General features: G+C 41.4%; 7 protein-coding genes across 7 annotated transcripts; 4 read left to right on the forward strand and 3 right to left on the reverse strand.

Annotated features, from left to right (window-relative positions):
- Positions 1-1,535: 1,535 nt before the first annotated feature.
- SS1G_05812 (hypothetical protein) lies at positions 1,536-2,854 on the forward strand (the record flags this gene model as incomplete). Its single annotated transcript, XM_001592840.1, has 4 exons — positions 1,536-2,025; positions 2,078-2,136; positions 2,199-2,634; positions 2,709-2,854. The coding sequence occupies 4 exons, from the start codon at positions 1,536-1,538 to the stop codon at positions 2,852-2,854; spliced, it is 1,131 nt and encodes a 376-aa protein (XP_001592890.1).
- A 1,260-nt stretch (positions 2,855-4,114) lies between these two features.
- SS1G_05813 (hypothetical protein) lies at positions 4,115-8,716 on the forward strand (the record flags this gene model as incomplete). Its single annotated transcript, XM_001592841.1, has 1 exon — positions 4,115-8,716. One exon carries the CDS (start codon positions 4,115-4,117, stop codon positions 8,714-8,716), a length of 4,602 nt encoding a protein of 1,533 aa, XP_001592891.1.
- A 1,310-nt stretch (positions 8,717-10,026) lies between these two features.
- SS1G_05814 (predicted protein) lies at positions 10,027-11,756 on the reverse strand (the record flags this gene model as incomplete). The annotated part of the gene is made up of 3 exons (XM_001592842.1): positions 10,027-10,629; positions 10,788-11,037; positions 11,116-11,756. 3 exons carry the CDS (start codon positions 11,754-11,756, stop codon positions 10,027-10,029), a joined length of 1,494 nt encoding a protein of 497 aa, XP_001592892.1.
- Positions 11,757-12,015: 259 nt separating this feature from the next.
- On the forward strand, positions 12,016-12,565 carry SS1G_05815 (predicted protein; the record flags this gene model as incomplete). Its single annotated transcript, XM_001592843.1, has 2 exons — positions 12,016-12,200; positions 12,268-12,565. 2 exons carry the CDS (start codon positions 12,016-12,018, stop codon positions 12,563-12,565), a joined length of 483 nt encoding a protein of 160 aa, XP_001592893.1.
- Positions 12,566-13,110: 545 nt separating this feature from the next.
- SS1G_05816 (hypothetical protein) lies at positions 13,111-14,458 on the reverse strand (the record flags this gene model as incomplete). Its single annotated transcript, XM_001592844.1, has 2 exons — positions 13,111-14,210; positions 14,443-14,458. 2 exons carry the CDS (start codon positions 14,456-14,458, stop codon positions 13,111-13,113), a joined length of 1,116 nt encoding a protein of 371 aa, XP_001592894.1.
- A 1,039-nt stretch (positions 14,459-15,497) lies between these two features.
- On the forward strand, positions 15,498-16,463 carry SS1G_05817 (hypothetical protein; the record flags this gene model as incomplete). Its single annotated transcript, XM_001592845.1, has 2 exons — positions 15,498-15,660; positions 15,727-16,463. The coding sequence occupies 2 exons, from the start codon at positions 15,498-15,500 to the stop codon at positions 16,461-16,463; spliced, it is 900 nt and encodes a 299-aa protein (XP_001592895.1).
- A 1,338-nt stretch (positions 16,464-17,801) lies between these two features.
- SS1G_05818 (hypothetical protein) lies at positions 17,802-18,389 on the reverse strand (the record flags this gene model as incomplete). Its single annotated transcript, XM_001592846.1, has 1 exon — positions 17,802-18,389. The coding sequence occupies one exon, from the start codon at positions 18,387-18,389 to the stop codon at positions 17,802-17,804; it is 588 nt and encodes a 195-aa protein (XP_001592896.1).
- Between the last annotated feature and the right edge of the window lie 886 nt (positions 18,390-19,275).

The raw sequence follows: 19,275 nt of genomic DNA on the forward strand, positions 1-19,275 counted from the left end.
ATCGTCGGCGGGGTGGTCGTGGTGGTCGTGGTGGTCGCGGGGGGGAGGGTAGTGGTGTTTCCTACTCTAATTTATCGTAGCATGGAGGATTTGTGTGACATGCATCCGGGCCCGTGGTCAGTAAATGCTGTTTGGAAAACATTTTGAGCAAACATGGATGGGGGAGAAAGGAGTACATCGATGGGTTGGTGCATGAAAGAGATATGCTTTTAGGTGTCTGTATTTCCATGAATTTAACACTCGTCACCATAATTTACTCGTCTGCTGCCTAATGAGTGACATGAAGTGAAGTTTTTACTTTCTGATATTAGGTATGTAGAACTTTTAAGCATATTTATGATTAATAATCACTGCAGGCGAGGATTAACCATAGAATGATCATTTTTAACCTTGTCTCACCAGTTAATAATTGTTCGACGCACGGTCCGCCAAATCTGCTATGGAGAGGTTTCTGTTGTGGATCACTCATCATCCAATTTGAATGAGAAATGGATGAGATTTTTCATGAAATATAATGGAAAAGTATTCATGGCTAGCGGGAAGTAAGTTATCGATCCTAATTATGGGAACGACCATGGTGATAACTTGAAAGGAGGGGGATTTCGCCTAATGATAGGAGGGGAAAGTAGTGATCTGATGGTAAATGATAATGGTGAGGAGGAAGAGACGTGGAAGAGACGATGATTGCTGGTAAAGAAGGGTGGTAAAAAGAGGGAGTGATTGAAAGGTACAGAGAAATGCTTGGGCAAATTCCATGAGTTCAATGCGGTGCTCATGAACCAAATGTCCACCGAAACACGTGATCATCGAAACTTCGTTCGTCCGAGCGGTAGTAATAGGGACAGGTAGTGGATGCAAATGCAACATTGAACATACAAACATCCTGTCTTTGCTTCTTTGCTCGGAATCGTGTTTCAAATGGAATTGAGAACTTTCAGCAAAACTCATGTAATACATTTGTAATCTTTTGGGCTTTTTTGGAGGGGAAATTCCCATCGGAATATACTTTCTTGACAGGTAAATACCCATTTCTATCGTTCAGCTTATTATTCTGAATTCTAGATGAAAATTTCGAAATTTAATAGTGGGGGTTGTGAATTATTCATCATTACTAAGAAAAGGCCAAATTAATGATAAGCGTCTACCGATTTTTATTGGAGTTGGTGATCAACTATGCAGATTTTGAGTTAGGGAACACCTAAACCTTATCAAAGGGCTTAGCACGGCTCAATAAAATGACTAGCATATGTAGATCATCACTGCGGTATGATCTCTGATTGGCTTCCACCTGTGGCACTTCCTCAATACGTCAAACCTCAAATTAAATTTACAAAGCACTGTCCTTCTGCTTTTCGACGAATATGGGAAAAGGTATATAGGGGGGGTCTCGTATCCTAGATGACTACTTCTACTCAGAATTACAGCACTTCTATAACCTCATATCTTCCACACTTTATAGAGAAGCATCTTCATCTCATTCTCAACTCACATCATATCTAATTTCCTGGAACCAATTACTACAACATCTCGACATAATGGCGAACCTTGTCAAGAACATTCTCATCCTCGGCGGATCTTTTGGCGGTGTTAGCACAGCACATAGAATCCTCAAGCAGTCAGCCAAAACTGGACTCGCCATCAAGATCACCTTGGTTTCACCAAACACCCATGCATACTGGAACCTTGCATCCGTACGAGCAATTGTACCTGGAGAAATGTCAGATGAGAGAATTTTCTCTTCCATAACTACAGGTTTCAAGCAATACCCAACTGATAAATTCGAGTTTATTGTCGGTACCGCTGAAGGACTGGATGTGGAGAACAAAACAGTTGTTGTTTCGGGGGATAGTGGGAGATCAAGCTTGAACTACGATACACTTATACTTGCCACTGGTTCAAGAACTAGAGAAGATTCTCCTTTCAAAGGCAAGGGTTCCTATCAAGAAACACTTGACTCGTTACATGAATGGCAATCCAAGGTCAAGAATGCATCTTCTATCTATATCGCCGGAGCTGGGGCCACAGGTATGTTCTTGTATGATTAATCAAGAATCTTAATTCTCATATATGTGATTAGGTGTCGAAACAGCTGGTGAGCTAGGGTTTGCATACGGATCAGCGAAGAAAATTACTCTGGTAAGTTTTCCACCGAAATTTGTACCTTAGAATCCACCCAAATTACTAACCCGTAATCCCAGATTGCAAGTGGTCCAACTGTTCTTGAGGGAACTCCACCAAGTGTCTCAAAAACTGCCACCAAACAACTACAAAGCCTTCAAGTTGACATCATGGTCTCTACCAAAGTTTCTGGCTCAGCAAAGACACCAGACGGGAAATACGAACTCACATTCTCTAATGGCAAGAAAATCACCACCGATTTATACATTCCAAGTATGGGTCTCGTACCAAATTCTTCATATATTCCAGAAAAATACCTCAACCCAGCAGGTTATGCAATCGTGGACGAGTTCTTGAGGCTAAAAGGAACTGAAGATGTTTGGGTTGTGGGTGACGTGTCAGCTGTTGAACGACCACAATATGTGAATACCGAAAAGCAAAGTGTGCATGTTGCGAAGAACATTGGATTGGGATTGAAGAATTCCCAGCCAGTTGGTTATAAGGTTGCTGAAAAAAGTTGGTTTGCTCCCACTTCCCCTCAATCTCGATCTTCGAGTTACCGAGGATATGATATACTGACTCTACTTTAGATATGCTGGCAGTTACAGTTGGCAAAAAGGTCGGCACAGGTCATATGGGAGGAATGAAACTCCCTAGCTTCATGGTCAACATGGTGAAGGGAAAGACTTTGTTTTCTGAGAAATTGGTGCCTATGGTCAATGGATCGTCATTTTAAAATGATTCTATTAGTGTTGGCTACGCTCTTCCTTTGGAAGTGATAAAGATTCAGGCGTTTTGGGAGATAGAAAAGGGAGATACCATTTATTTCTTTTTTTCTACTAATTAATATCTATCTAATTTATCAATTATATATATCTGTTAAAAGGAATGACCTTACACAGGGAATAGTGGGAAGCTGATAGGGCAGAACTGAGGCTATATTGGTCTTGTATCTAAATCACCCATTCTCTTAGTTCTACGGAAGTGCGAAGCTCTCCTACAGAGAGCTTCTCAATCTAGTCCTAATAGGACTAGTTGTAACGATACTGTACTAAAGGTAGCGGCTGCCTAAGGTTCGTCGGTTGGTAGTTATGGGTTAAGGCTTTATCACTGGTATTCACTTGAAAGTGAATTCGTTACTAGATCAAGTAGAATGTAAGTAAACTAATTGATAACTAAGTTGAGTATAAAGCTTTTAAACTATAAAATTATTCTAATTATATATTCATTGTTTCTTTGGATATTAATTATATTAATTGATTAACATAGCTAATATTCCTATCGATGTTAACTCTGCTAGCTAACTAGCTGTTACGCCGGGTAACAAGAAAACGCTCACGTGCTACCAATATCATGTAACTGGCTCAGTGAGGATCAGCAAGCTCAGTACTGAGCCATACTGATCCTACTGATCAGCTAGAACACGAAGGTCTATATAATCAAGATGGATTTCCTTTGTATAGAGCTTCGTGCTCAAGATCAATCATTTAGTATACTCTACTATTAGTTACGAATTTCATATCATCATTATCATTACTTTAAGTCCCTGCTTGACGCCTAGTGTTGACCTCCTGGGATCTTGGCAGCATATGCATATATAGTACATATGCATATAAGGAGCAAACAAAACTCAACTTTTAATTCATTCTTTCCTTTTTGGTATACTGTTTGTTTGCTTTCAATATTTTGATTTCAAAGCACTTTAATTCCGAAGGCTGAATACCCAACCTATTCCTTCATTTTTTTGAATATATGCTCGCAGCTTAACTGCTTAGCTAGAGAATCAATCAATTCAATCTGATACTCTTTCTAGTCTCAAGAAACCCAACAGTTATGAGCCCGGTGCTGACTTTCAATTAAACATCCTGCACAATACTTGATTCACATATACCGAAACTCTACGATACCTTCAAGTTTCACTCTTTTAAGAATTACCTTACGTAGTGTGGTTTCTATAAAACCCAAACCTCGATAATTCTGACTTTATTTCTTCAATATGACTACAGGCGATAATTCAACTAAAATCATCCTTTCCTCACCAGAGGATTGGAATAGTTGGATTCGAAATGTTCAGCGTATTGCAGAATCCGGCGGCATCAAATGCTGGGTATACCTTGATCCCACTACAACAGTTGTACCTATACCAGAGTTGCTAGATGAACCAGAGCTACCCACAGTTGATGAAAATGCTTCTGAGGCTGTTATTGATAGGGCTTTAAAGCAATATCAGATGCAACTAGAGAACTATCGTATCAAGAATACCAAATACGAGAAAATCAACAAGGCCATTTCAGAGGTTCTCAAGTACATACTTTCATCAATCAACCGCAATTGCGAAAAGTTTATTAGTACCACCAGTATCACAGCACCTCAAGTGCTTGCTGATTTACGCAAAAGGCTAGCACCAACTGATCGTGCGAGAGAGCTTACCGTCGTAGCACGATACAATTGTGTAAAGCAACCCTACAAATCCAATCAGGATATTTATGAATGGTTGAACGAATGGGAACTCATCTACACTGAGGCTAAAACTCTCAATCTGCCAGACGTCGATCGAAATCGAGCTGCGTTCGACTTTTCTACAGCCCTTATGAATCACAGCTCCTCTTGGGCAACTTCAACTCTGTTGGAGATCACCAAAAAGCTCAAGAATCAGCCTGAAGAAACGATTGATGTGTACGATTTAATCGAAGACTTTCGAAACTACACTCGACTCACACAGGCATCAACTACTTCAACCTCTTCTACGTCATTTGCAACCTATAAGGATGGGAATAAAGATAAAAAGGAAGGAGAGAGAACCTGTCTATGTGGCAAGAAACATCTATATGAAAAATGCTACTATCTATATTCGGATAATCGACCAAGGAACTGGAAACCAATCGATGCCGATATTGAATACTTCAAGAAGTTCTGGGGAAGGCAATCAACAAAACGAAGGAACTGGTTTGTTCGTAGACATGAAGGAACTAAAGAACTTCTCAAGCTAGCAAATCTCTCTTGGGATCCAGCATGGAAGGAAACATTGACTAATCCTTCAGAATCTGGAAAAGAGAAAGATAAGGATCTTGGGGCTTTTCTCACTAAACAAAGTCCTACCTACAACAATGCTAGCATCCTTCACAAATGGCTAATTGATAGCGGTTCCGATACCCATGTCACCAACTCTCTACACAACTTTGTTCTTGAAGAGTTTGGAAAGCCATCCGATATGATAAGCGCTGGAAGGGACCGATTCCAAATTGAAGCATTCGGTACTATCACTATGTTGATCAATACACCAACTGGGCCAGGGCAAATAACCTTAAAAAGAGTGGCGTACATCCCAGGGTTTCTTACAAACCTAGTCTCTCTAGCTTTACTCTCAAAGAAAGGTGTACATTGGAACACTGAACACCCAGATGTCCTTACAAAAGAAGGCATTGCATTTATTACTCTGAAGCAAACAGGAGACCATTGGACCCTCGATCCTATTATCCTTTCTCAGCATGCTTCGTTTGCCACCAAAAACCACACCAAATCAATATGCCGAAAGGTTACAACAACAGAGTTACATGATCTTCTAGGCCATCCTTCTCTCGAAGCCCTTCAGCACCTAGAATCAGCAACTACTGATATCATTATCGACAAAACGATTTCGACACCTTCCTTCTCTACCTGCAAAGTTTGTAATCTCTCGAAGGCTCAACAGATTATATCTCGTAATCCAAGGAAGGAGATGCCAGAGAACGGCCATGTCGGAGATCGATTGGCATGGGATCTGTTCGAGATGGATGAGGCTTATAATAATACCCGATATATCAGCCACTTCTGGTGTACGACACACAAAATACAATGGGTGTATGTTCTAACTAGGAAAACAGAGATGATCGATATTATGGATACTCAATTCTCTCTGATACAAACACAATTCGGCTCAAAGGTCCGATTCATACGCCTCGACGGTGAAACTACGTTAGGGGGCGACTTCAAGAGGATCACAGACAAACGTGGCATCATTGTCGAACGCACTCCACCAGATACACCAGCACAGAATGGCGCTGCAGAGAATGCTGGTAAAATGCTCATGGTCAGAGCAAGAGCCCTCCTCCTTTCAGCAAACCTACCACAAAACCTTTGGCCAGAAGCAATTAAAACAGCCGGTTATCTTGAAAACCGTACTCCAAAAAGAGCTCTTCAATGGAAAACACCATTTGAAAGTGCTACTGGCAATAAACCTTCGCTAGCACATCTACATCCATATGGGTGCTTGGCATATGTGCTCAACAAGCAGATTCCAAGACGTGCGAAGATGCAACCTCGTGCAAAACTGGGCTATCTTGTAGGGTATGATTCAACGAATATCTTCAGGATCTGGCTCCCTTCCATAAATCGCGTCATTCGAAGTAGGGATGTCAAATTTGATGAAACCCGGTATTATCGACCAGAAGATATAGATATTGGCTTTCTTATTAAGGATCAACTTCGGGATACTGCAGCTATTCACGAAAAGAGGGCAGAAGAGATAGAAATATCGAATCTGTTGAGTGAAGAATCAGATGAGAGTATTGGTGATATAATTGTAGTTGAAGGGCCATGGAACTTACAACACAATCGCTTAAACGAGCGACCAACGAATGAAAGCTCTTCAAACAAGACGGATGATGGTATTCCAACCAATGAGGGGGTTCCTCAAACTAACCCTCAATTGCCAACGCCTAGAGCAACCTTATCACCAGAAGCACTTACAAGACAATCTACTGGAGATGTTCCTATACCATCATTACCGGAGTCAGAACTCTCATCTTCCCCATCATCATCGTTAAGTCAACATGATATCATCACTACAACATCATCTCATAATACAGCACCTTTGGCAGAGCAAATACGTGCCGATATCGACGTATCCCATATAATTCAGGGTTCTAGACGTTCACAAAGGAAAGAACATCATGCTGCAGCACTTTCATCACTTCCTCAACTATCCAGCTACTTTGCAGCATTTGCTATCGGAAGGTCTAAATTACGAACTCCTAGATTACATCAAAATGATCTACCACCTCCACCTCGATTTTATCATGAGCTAGTACAGCATCCATATGCTAGAGAATTCCAAAAAGCATGTGAGGATGAGATCAACGCTCTGAAAGAACGTAAAACCTTCGAATACATCGATATATCTACAAGAGGACAAAAGCCTTTACCATTACTCTGGGTTTTCACTTATAAATTCGATCAAGATGGTTATCTCATCAAGTTCAAAGCAAGAATCTGTGCCAGAGGAGATCTTCAATCAACCGAAGAAGAGACATACGCTGCAACGCTAACTTCACAAATTTTTAGAGCTATGATGGCTATCGCTGCAGCTTTCGATCTTGAGATTCGACAATTTGACGTTTCCAATGCTTTTTTACATGCAACATTAAGGCAACCAATTATTTGCAAGTGCCCTGATGGCTTCGAAGTCCCAGGGAAAGTGATTTCCGTAAACCAAGCACTTTATGGCTTCCGAGAGTCTCCAGCATACTGGTATGAGGATCTGACCTACACGTTAACCGACTTTGGTCTGGATCCAGTTCCAGGAGCACCCTGTGTTTTCACCAATAGCTGGCTTACGGTTCTCTTCTATGTCGACGATATTATCGCAATTTGCAAGAAAGCTGATTTGCTACGATTAACCTTATTCGAAAACACCTTAAAATCAGCATACACCATCAAATCACTTGGAGATATACAGTTCTTCTTAGGGATTAGGGTACTACGAGATCGACAAAATCATCGTCTGTGGCTTTGCCAAGATAACTACATTTCAAAAATATCAACACGCTTCAATATCAAACCTAATCCTCAAGCCTGTTCTCCATTGCCAACAACAGCACTTACAAAGAATCCAGCAATTGCAACTCCGCAACAGGTTTTCGGCTACCAGCAGCGAGTTGGCAGCATTAACTACGCTGCTGTTGTGACTCGGGCTGATATTGCAAAAGCATCTTCAATACTATCAGAATTTCTTCGTAATCCATCCGCTACTCATATCAATGCAGCAGTACATACATTGCAATACCTTGAGAATACCAAATTCTATGCTATCATGTTCGATGGGAAGAAAGCAACAACTACCAGGAACTTTCAAATCTGGAGTGACGCCTCCCATGCTGACGATATCGATACAAGAGTTTCTTCAATGGGATATTGCCTCATACTCTTTGGAGGTTTGATCCACTTCAAAAGCACTAAGCTGAAGTCGGTGACTACTTCCAGCACACACTCTGAAATACTGGCTCTTTCCGTTACTGCTCGAGAGCTTATGTGGTGGATACGCTTCTTTAAGAATGTTGGTTTAGATCTCGAAGAAAAGGCTTCAATTTTCTGTGATAATCGCCAAACCATTCGACTTCTTCAGCATAGTACTCCTAGACTTGTTACAAAACTCCGGCATGTTGATATACACTCCTGTTGGCTTCGCCAGGAAGTGCAAGCAGGAAGGCTACAAGTCGAATGGGTTCCAACTACTGAAATGGTTGCAGATGGTTTCACTAAACCTCTACCACCACAGAAACACACTCATTTTATCAATCTTTTGGGAATGGTTGACATTCGGTCTCAGGTTCAGGAATAACCTCATTATTAACTAACTCGGTAATCCCTGAGGGGGCGTGTTGACCTCCTGGGATCTTGGCAGCATATGCATATATAGTACATATGCATATAAGGAGCAAACAAAACTCAACTTTTAATTCATTCTTTCCTTTTTGGTATACTGTTTGTTTGCTTTCAATATTTTGATTTCAAAGCACTTTAATTCCGAAGGCTGAATACCCAACCTATTCCTTCATTTTTTTGAATATATGCTCGCAGCTTAACTGCTTAGCTAGAGAATCAATCAATTCAATCTGATACTCTTTCTAGTCTCAAGAAACCCAACACCTAGTTATAAACCACCTCGAGAGCCTAGAGCACTTCCACGTGATCTAGACGGCAAACCTCGCAATATTTTAATGTAAGGGTAGAATCCATAGAAGGAAGCCTGGATCTATAGAGGAATATGGAATCTTTAGGGGAGGGTAGAACTTTTAATCAAAGATTAGAATCTATAGTGGAAGAGTAGAATCTATACTAGGAAGGGTAGAATTTAAGGTGATGAGATAGATTCTTTAATATAAATTCTAGCCATTTTAGGCTAGATCCTAAATGCCATAAGAGTAAAGTGATCCTGATTTTCGTGGTAAGCCAGTAATTTACATCTAAATATATTATATTCTGAAATGCTTTGATCGATATTAAAGTGAGTGAAAATGAGAGGATTTATACATTTGAAAATAATTATACTAATGTTACAAAAATTTCCTCAACCCCATTCGATCCGAACTCAAGAGATTCTATTGGGTTTCTTGAGACCAGAAAGAGCATCAGATTGAATTGATTGATTCTCTAGCTAAGCAGTTAAGCTGCGAGTATATATTCAAAAAATGAAGGAATAAGGTTAGGTATTCAGCCTTCGGAATTAAAGTGCTTTGAAATCAAAATATTGAAAGCAAACAAACAGTATACCAAAAAGGAAAGAATGAATTAAAAGTTGAGTTTTGTTTGCTCCTTATATGCATCATGCAATATATATGCATATGCTGCCAAGATCCCAGGAGGTCAACAGATTCCCTCTCCAGCCTCTCTACCCTTTCCATCATCTCCACCATCCCAACCTTCTCTACCATCTCCACCATTTCCACCCTGTCTACCCTCTCCAACTTCTTCAACCTATCCACCGTCTCCACCCTCTCCACCCTCTCCACCCAACGATCTCACCTCCAGTGCTTCAATAGCTCTCTGCGGCCTGATAACACTTCCAAAATGACCACTACTAACAATAAACTGTGCATATTTATATAAATATTTGGCATCAGGATAAAGAGCATTCATCGCGGCAAGATTTCATTTGCTTAAGTATGCGTAGGCTTGCGTTTCAAGCATTTTCAATTGAGTCGACCTCCGCTGAACCATATTGCCTATTGAGTCTTTTGCCATTGGCATATTCGATCTCCGAACAAGTGTATTATCTTTATCATCTCGATACTGTTGAATATCGCATTTTGATATGGCACTTTGGTTGACGACTATATTTTGGAAGCCAGGAATGCTTTCGCTGTCTCTAGCTTCATCAGGAGCAGGGACATTCGGAAGATTCTCTCCTTTTGGACTAGCAAGAACTTCGAATGGTTCGATTCTTTGAGCTTCTTGTGGTCCAGTCAGTACGGGAGATCTCTCCCCTGAAACCATGCCCATACCAAAGGGCTCGTCATCTATCATAGCCTGGTCATCTTCCTGATTTTCTTCATCGCTGGAAATTCTGCCACCATGGGCTAGATCAAAGCCTGAATCTTCAGCGTCGTCGGATAAGTTGTTATCCTCAAGGATTTCACCTCCAAGAGGATCCCTCAGATTGGGTTGTTTCTCCGATCTGAGTTGCTGACGACGTTGGGATAATACCCAATCCTTCTTCCATATTTGATTTGGTGAAGAGAAGCGTCCCCTTTCCTATTTTTCAGAATTTTATTTTCATCAAAATATTTCTTCATAGATGGCAGGAGGTGATGAGAATTCTTGGGGTCATTTCTATAAAAGTCCCATGCCTTGATGATATTATTCAAATCCTTGGGACGGAGTTGATATGTATCAAGATCTCCATCTTGTACCGCATCTGGATTCTTCGAAGCATTTTGTGGTTTCATCCCAGAATTGGCCTTTACAATATCTTTGAGATGCTCGTGAAAGTGGAAGTGTTCGGGAAAACGATCACCAAGGATATCTTTGAATATCCGCTCTTGTCCACATGTAAGGTTCCCGATAATACCTGCGTGTCTGAGGGTTTCAAGTAGGCTGGTTGCTTCCATGTCTATAACCTGTGTATCAAAGGATTTGGGAACCGCACATCGATCACCATACCTGAGACGTAAAGCTTTTGTCAATAAATATTGAAGCAAACTCCGTCTTTTCGCCAATAATGGCAGAGATATGATATACTTGAAGGCATTGCAGAAGTTCGTGGACAAGTGTATCTTATTGGGTATGGCACGACCATCTTTGCCCACATAATCTGGGAGGTCCGCTCTTGATATGGTGACGTTGGGAAGAAAGAGTTCCTCGGGACCAACACCAAATAACCTCATCAACCTTCTCCACAGAGCAATTTCTGCTTTGGGTAGACTATCCAGAAGAGTCTGATCATCTTCTGACCAGCTCATTAGAAGGTTTGACTCGTCATCCAAAGTCCAGAGGTCATCAAATACGACGTCTCCATCTTCATCTGGAACTTGCTCAGGTTGTTCCAGATGGTATCCGGTTGCTTTGCCTTTGCCTTTGTTTCCCTTGGGCTCGTCAAGAAATGGATCATCACTGCTATCGTCATCTCCTTCTGGTGGATTATGATCCTTGGAGATATCTTGACCAATGTGATCTTTCTTGCGACGTTTCGCAGGGTTCTGCTCTGCTCCTGATAATTCTTCATCATCTTGGTCTGAACCCTTTGGGTTTGGTCTTTTCTTTGGTTCGAAGGCCCTCGGCCTTGACGGAATTTCGATGACCAACCGCCGCGTAGAGGGTGCTGATGGTTGTTGCTGTATTTCTCCATCCGAGTCCGGAACATGAGAGCTTCGTTGCTCCATTATTTTTGATGTCTTCTTGGGTCTGCCCCTGCCTCTAGGCTTGGAATTGGACAAATTTTTATCCATTGTGAACGTTTTTGTGGAGGGTAAGATGTTCTGTTCAGTCGCTTGATAATTTTTTTGTTTTCTTTTAGGATATCGTGCGTGCATTGTGAAGTTGTCCAGGTAACATGATTTATTTCGCGACGCCCTCTCAGCTTTTCACCTTATTCAAGATTTTTTTATTTTGCAACTTACATATCCCAGACATTCAAACAAAATGTCGACCTACATATCCAGAGAATGGACAATGGCCGAGAAAGCAGCAGCGAAAAACAAGATAGTGTCTTTTGCGAGGTTATATGACAAGATCAAAAAGGAGTTCGACGCCGACAGCACGTTCGACTCTCAACCTGACAAAAAGCTTGAGAAGATGGAACGTGCTGTTTGGAGCGAATTTTTTACGTACGATCATCGGCCTTTAATGGATAGTATGCTAACGTTTATCGATAGTTGAAGGAGACTTTCCCAGCGCTGCTGAATGCGCGCGACTGGAACGAATGAAGCAGCCTAGGAGAAGACCTAGACAGATACTACGGAGCACACGTCCAACATTTGGATCTCGCCCATCCAATCCTTCGACTGCAGGTGGAATTGCTGCAAATCAAACTGGCGAATCTTCCAAACCTGCCGGGGCCGAAAAGGTTACGAAGGAACTGGCTGAACCAGCGAAGGATACGCCACAAACCCTCGCTGAACCACCGAAAGATCCTTCAAAGTCGGACAAGCCAGTGTGCACCTTCTTCTTCAAGGGCGCTCATCTTACCTAGTACTGAACCTGTCGAAGGAAGAATTCGGGGAAGAGGCGACAATTCTTCACTGGCATGCTTGGCAAGGAGGAAGGGAACAAGTTGGCGGATGGGGCCTTGAAAAATGGGGGAGCAGGCCGAAAACATGGAGCGACTGCTTAATTGTACAAATACACTCGGAGAGATGGGTGCCAAATACCCCATTAAGAAATGTATTTGGCACCCTCTTTTCATCAAAGCTAGCAATCCCAAAGTCTGAGCATGCTCTCCTCAGCCTTTAGCGAAACTCGTTCAATACTTGTATATCTGTGGTAATTTTCCAGGAATGTACTTTTAAATAACTATCCTCACCGTCCTAATCTTAACCTTAACCTTTAGTGAGGATAGGATGTCCTATGGGTCATAATCATCTTCTCATTTGACCCCATGATAAAGGATATAGTATTAATCTCTTTCGCAAGTTCGTAATAAATATTGAAAAGTATGACATACATTGCAGCAATCTCGGACCAATCAATGCTTCCTGGCAATACAAGTCCTAGCAACCACTCCTACACCGAAAATTATCAAGGGACCCATCCAATTTCTTCAATAGCCCCCCTAATCCATATGCGGTGTTCGCCGTCTAATAATCCATAAATCTGAGCAATCAGATATTCAGACCAACCTTTCATCCACCAATGTGCATCCAGAAATTTCATTAACACTGCAAAATATGCATAGATAACGAGCGCAGGGGCAGTTCGCTGTCGAAGAAGTGACGTATAATGACCAGATACTCGATATGGCCAAATAAACAAATCAGCCGATTCAAAATTATCACGACCCACTTTCAAGAGAACCGCGTAGGACTTTTGAAGCTCATTTATACTTTGCATGTATATTTCCAAATCATGTTGATCGGATACAGATGCCGTCAAGAAGTCGGACACCTCGATGAGGTATTGATTTGGGGGATATGGACTCGGATCGTTTCTCAATTTATCACGTCTTGCTCCAGCACTGAACATTGGCCTTAGACTTCCTTGATAAATTTGTTCGTGTGCGTGATCTGCTATCGCTCTCACTCCCTTCAGCAGTGATAGCCAATCCGATACGTCGTTCTCGCCAACAATAATCAAATCCAAAGATTTCCGAGGACTTGCTAGCGAGTACAATAACGTGATAGAGGTAAATATATGTAGTGCAGTACAATTGTCATCATTAACATCAGTCATCATGGTGATTGCACTAGCTAATGCATTTTGATGATGAGATAAAGCCACCGAGATATAAAAGTCTCTTTTTTCGGGCTTATAGTGGGCAATGTGAAGAGCCGCAAGCGACAAAAGGCCCCGCATCACAATTTCATGAGAGTAAGCAAGCTGTGGGATATTGATTCGCCATAGCGTTGCAAGAGCAGGATTCGAGACCACAGTCATACATGTGGATGTAGTGTAATGGTGGAGTAGCTCCATGTCAAGGAGAGTGAAATTCGGTCCATGACCATCGAGTATTGGAATTGAAGGTAGTGGTAACTGGTGAGGAGAATGTGATGATCCAGTAACACTCATAGGGCTGAATGCGTTCGTTGGTGTTCCATTGAGGCTAGGTTTAGGAGACGGGGCTAAGGCATTGCTACTTGTCATGATATCACATGACACGGAATGTTTGACGCAATTATTACCTATATCATGGTTAGTATATGGAAAGAACATTCGATGTTCAATAGTCCAGACTACTGGGTATCAGGAACATTTATTATCCGGAAAGCCTTACATGATGGCTTATTTTCGTCACACTAAAGCAATTATTAGTTACAGCTGATTAGATCGGAGGTATATATAATGGGTATTGTACCTTAATTTTTCTGGACTTGCAAACACGACAACCTGTCCGAACTTTCCTATGTGGCTTACGTGACGTCGTTTGCATGATAGGATTATATAAAAGATGGATCTTATCTTATCTTATCCTGTATTACTCTGGAGCCCGAGTACGAAAATAATGAAGCAAAGGCAGCAAGGCAGGCAGCGGTATGAGGTCCGAGAACGGGGAGCCTTATAAAGGTTTTCCGTTGGCTGTCGATTGTGCTTAGATGTACAATAAGGAGCTTCGGGCTTGATTCATTGGAAGAACTCGACATGTAACTTATTAGCTGGGCGGGAAATGAGTGTGCGTGTTGCTGGGCTGTGGTTTGATGATGGAATGAAGTTGGTCAATCTAGAAGCGAAGTTATGCGAGAATGCGAGATCTATCTTTGAAACTACCTAGGTAGTGTATGCATGTACAAGGGCAAAATTAAACGATCCAATTAGACAAACCTTCTTTACTCCACCCAGTAACCCAGCCGCTTTAAATTATTCATTCTAGAATATTACTAATGAGTACTAGGTGGACCAGAAAGCTTATATCAAGTCTACACAACTGTAGCGTAAATCCACGGTTCAGGAAATATCAGAGAAAAATTCGACAAGCAATTATAACTTAAAGTTCCTCAAAGGAACAAAAAAAATCTCATTTGCAATGCATTTCCAATCTTGAAACATCCATAATAGGCGGAGAATAATGAAGGGTCGGTCTGTCAATCTGTCTGCCAAGAAGTACATACCCACTCTTCACAAGCTCCGCCTTCCTCGCATGCATATGCGAATATTTCCGAGAGCGAGAAACCGAGTAAACGATATACGAATGCGTGCGCGAATGCGAGTCCAATCAAGAACGGTGGAATACGAGACTGTAGATTTTCAATTAAGCTGCATTTTTCAAGAACCACATATATTATAGCTCACTTCCTTTTCTACAAAATGGACTTCTCTTCTTCATTGCATTCTGTTTTACACATCTTCTTCTTTCCCTTTGAAAAGTACAACCAATTTAAAGTGTCTAAATTCGATATCTCTTTCTTGGTCGCCTCAAACTTCGAATTCTGATTCATACACAACCCCTTGACAAACTCAATACATCAATTATCATGTCTACCGATGGCGGCAAATATCTACTCTACCACTACAACCCTTCATCAGCCCCAGCGGCCATTTTCATAGTCTTATTCGGTATCACCGCTATCCTCCACCTTTATCAATTAATCAAGAGGCGAACATGGTATTTCATCCCATTCGTCATCGGAGGTATATGTAAGTTACCATTCCCCACATCTTCATCTATACATACTAATCTAGCCCCAACAGTTGAATTCATAGGCTACATAGGCCGTTTTATGAATTCACGGCAAGCATATGCGGAATGGACTCTCGGACCCTATCTTCTGCAATCACTTTTCATCCTTCTTGCACCCGCCTTCTTCGCCGCATCCATCTACATGGTACTTGGTCGCATCATCGTCCTCACAGATGGCGAGCAATATTCCCTTATTCGAGCTCGATGGTTAACCAAGATATTTGTCGCCGGAGATGTCCTTTCTTTCATGATGCAATCATCTGGTGGTGGAATGCTCGCCACTGCGAAGACACCTGATAGTATTCAGAGGGGCCAAAATATCATCACTGGTGGTCTCGTTGTCCAAGTTATCTTCTTCGCCTTCTTTATCGTCTCGGCTGGAGTTTTCCATTTCCGAATTACGAGAGGAAATGGTGGATCAGCTGCTGCTGCGGTCCCTTGGCAACAATACTTGATGATTCTATATCTCGCTAGTACATTCATCATGATTCGATCGCTGTTCCGTATCGCCGAGTATGTTCAGGGAAATGATGGATATCTTTTGTCAACGGAGACATATATCTATATCTTTGATGCTACCCTCATGTTCATTGTTACGGTTATCTTTAATGTTCGTCATCCAAGTGCTATCATTCAAGGAAAGGGTCAGCAATACCATGCAGCAGCTCCCACAGGAAGCAGGGATGGTTACGCTATGGAGGATAGAACCCCTTCCGCGGGCAAGTATCACAATCGTCAATATACTCGAGAAGAGGTTTAGGTTAGAGGTACAAAGACAGAAGGGAATGGGGAAAAAATCTTAGTGGGATGGATGATCTTGACTAGCACTCGGATATATTGGAGAAGGATGTTCAACATCCGTACAATTGATGGTATCTATTAATTCCGCTTGAACACAGAGGGGATTATTTCTTTTGTGATTTATTTCATTTGTGGTTTATTCTTTTTTTTTGTCAAACTATTTGCAACAAGGCGTTTTAGCATGGGATCTATATAGATATAGGATGTAAAAGTACATCTAGACTTAAATAGTATGAATTGGACGAACAACGATACCAAAATATAAAGAATTGTCAGAACAATCACCATGGTTTTATTTGTTCTGGTGAATCTAGTACACCTTGAGTCTGCCTCGTTAAATGTTTTAACCCCTTAACCGACTTTAAATTTCAATATCTTCATTCACAACAGGAAGTTGGACAATTAACCGTACATTATACCTTCACACGAATAAGATGAGGCAGAAATATTTTTCCTTCTATTGAAGTACAATTTTCGGCATTTACTGACACTTCCACCTAAACAAGTTTAGCTGGTTCGAGAAACAGAGGGACATGAAGTTAGGAGCATTGTGAAAATCGATGCATAATCCGCCATATATTTCTTTACAAATGACCACAGTACGTCTCGAAGACTCGATACTCGAGTACAATCTAAGGCCTTACGGACTACACAACTGACAAAAAAATAACCAATCAAACACCAAAGAGAGACCCAACTTAACGTTCAGATAATCTTACAACCATAACGCCCTACAGAAAATCAGCACTATAACACACCTTAAGTCTCTAACTCTAGACTATCCACTGCGTCCACAAAACTCTAGTGCTTAATAAAGCTTAAAACTCTTCTTTAAACTTTACAAGCTTTTCAATTCCAATCAATTATAGTTATTAGCATTAAATGAATTCGATACATGATAATCTTATAATTAGGCTTTCTTCGCATTTATTAGATGGTCCAAGTGTGAGATTACAGGACTCTTATGATAAATCTTCCTAATAACTTGTAGAGCCCTATGAATGAGTTTCGGAGAGGTATATATAGAATGCTTGTAATTTATTCAAATTGGGAATTATTGAATTTTAAATTCGGATCTATTAACCACTACAAGTAGGCTATTTAGGCCTTTATCTAAGCACAGACACAAGGTTTCCAGGGACTCTAATAGCGTGGAATACCCTGGAAGCCCTATAGCCACGTTTCTTTTTTAGGGATCTTCCGTAGATTCGGCGGTAAATGCATGAATGGAATGCTCCATTTATTGGTTTCGTGCAAAGCCGACTGATGATTTCGGTATCTTTCCTAGGTTACTACCTCACAACTCCACACACCTCCCAAAACGCCTCATAAGGCCAGCTACTTCCTCCGAATGCGTTCTCACAATACCATGTCCCGCCCCATCCATCAGCTTAACATCTTTCTTCCAACTCAGAGCACTTAATCCCCTCTTCACATATTCCGGTGGAAACACACTATCGTTTTCTCCTAGAATCATCAGAATCTTAAGATTGCTATTCGCCAATTTACGATAGGATTCATGTAGATTGAAAATATTCCCATATCTGAAAATGCTAACCACACTCGCTTTATGATCAGTATGATTTTCTCTCTCCCACCTTTCCACCGGCTCGGATTCGCCTTTTCTGTACTTTAATCTTTCTTTCCAACCTTCCTTGGATGAATCATTTCCTTCGAGCTCATCAATTATAGCGTGTTCACTAGAATCATCTAATATCCATTCTCCATCGCGCCGCAATCTATCCCACCAACCACTTCCATTTTTCCTCCAAGCCCTGCTCGAGCTATAATCGTTGCACTGTCCGCGATATGAGGATGTATCGCCGTGAACGTGGCGAGAATGCTCCCTCCCAAGCTGAACCCTATGATATGCATCGTGCTCCATCTTAAATGTGAGAGAAGCTCAAAGATTTGCTCATGCATCAACGCCGAGAATATGTGTTTCTAGCGGAGTGGAAGAATTACCATGTCCCCATATATCATAGATAACAACAGGCGATGCGGATACCGTGAGGCGTTGAGCGAGCAGTGCCATACCAATAGTGCATGTTTCGATACCATGAATCAAGAGGAGTCTTTTTGCAGTTGGCAAGGCTTCAGGGTTGAAATCATAATAATGTATTATGCCCCGGGATGACTGAACATCTTTTCCTGGAGGGAGTATCCCGAAATTCTTCTTTGAATGCTTCGGCTGATGGTGGTGGAATGTAAGAGAGTCCATCAATGAGAACGGGAGACGGTAGTGAAAAGCTCGCCATCCCGAATAACTCTGTTCCGAAATTTGATGAAGAAGAAGAAGAGCAAAACGTGTAAGGTCGAGAACAAAAATGGGGCAGTATGTCCAATAGTCTTACAGTATTCCGTCCGGACGGCTAGTCTGTGATTTATTGGACTAGATGGACTATTGGGGGAGTTCTAATATAAAAAGTCTGGACTAGAGAGTCTAATATTAAAAAGTCTAGATTGCAATCCGGACTAAAAAATCGGCTTGTTGGCGATAAATTATTCCAGACGGACTGTTTAACTTTCCAATGGACTTAGGCTCGACTGTTTAACTTAAAACGTATAGTCCGTTCTGCAGTCCGGACTATTGGACACACTGATTTTAATGGGGGCCATGCCACTAGTGTGTATTCTACGTATTCGTACAGGAAGTCTGGTAAGCGCTATCGGTAACCCTCAGAACCTCCTTAAAAGTAAGTATTCCTCATAAAACCATAAGACTTGATTGTAAAACCCAACACAGAGTTAGGAGTACTTTATGTCGATAA

Source organism: Sclerotinia sclerotiorum, genomic scaffold, assembly GCF_000146945.2.
Source record: "Sclerotinia sclerotiorum 1980 UF-70 scaffold_7 genomic scaffold, whole genome shotgun sequence".
In the NCBI taxonomy this organism is placed as follows: Eukaryota; Fungi; Ascomycota; class Leotiomycetes; order Helotiales; family Sclerotiniaceae; genus Sclerotinia; species Sclerotinia sclerotiorum.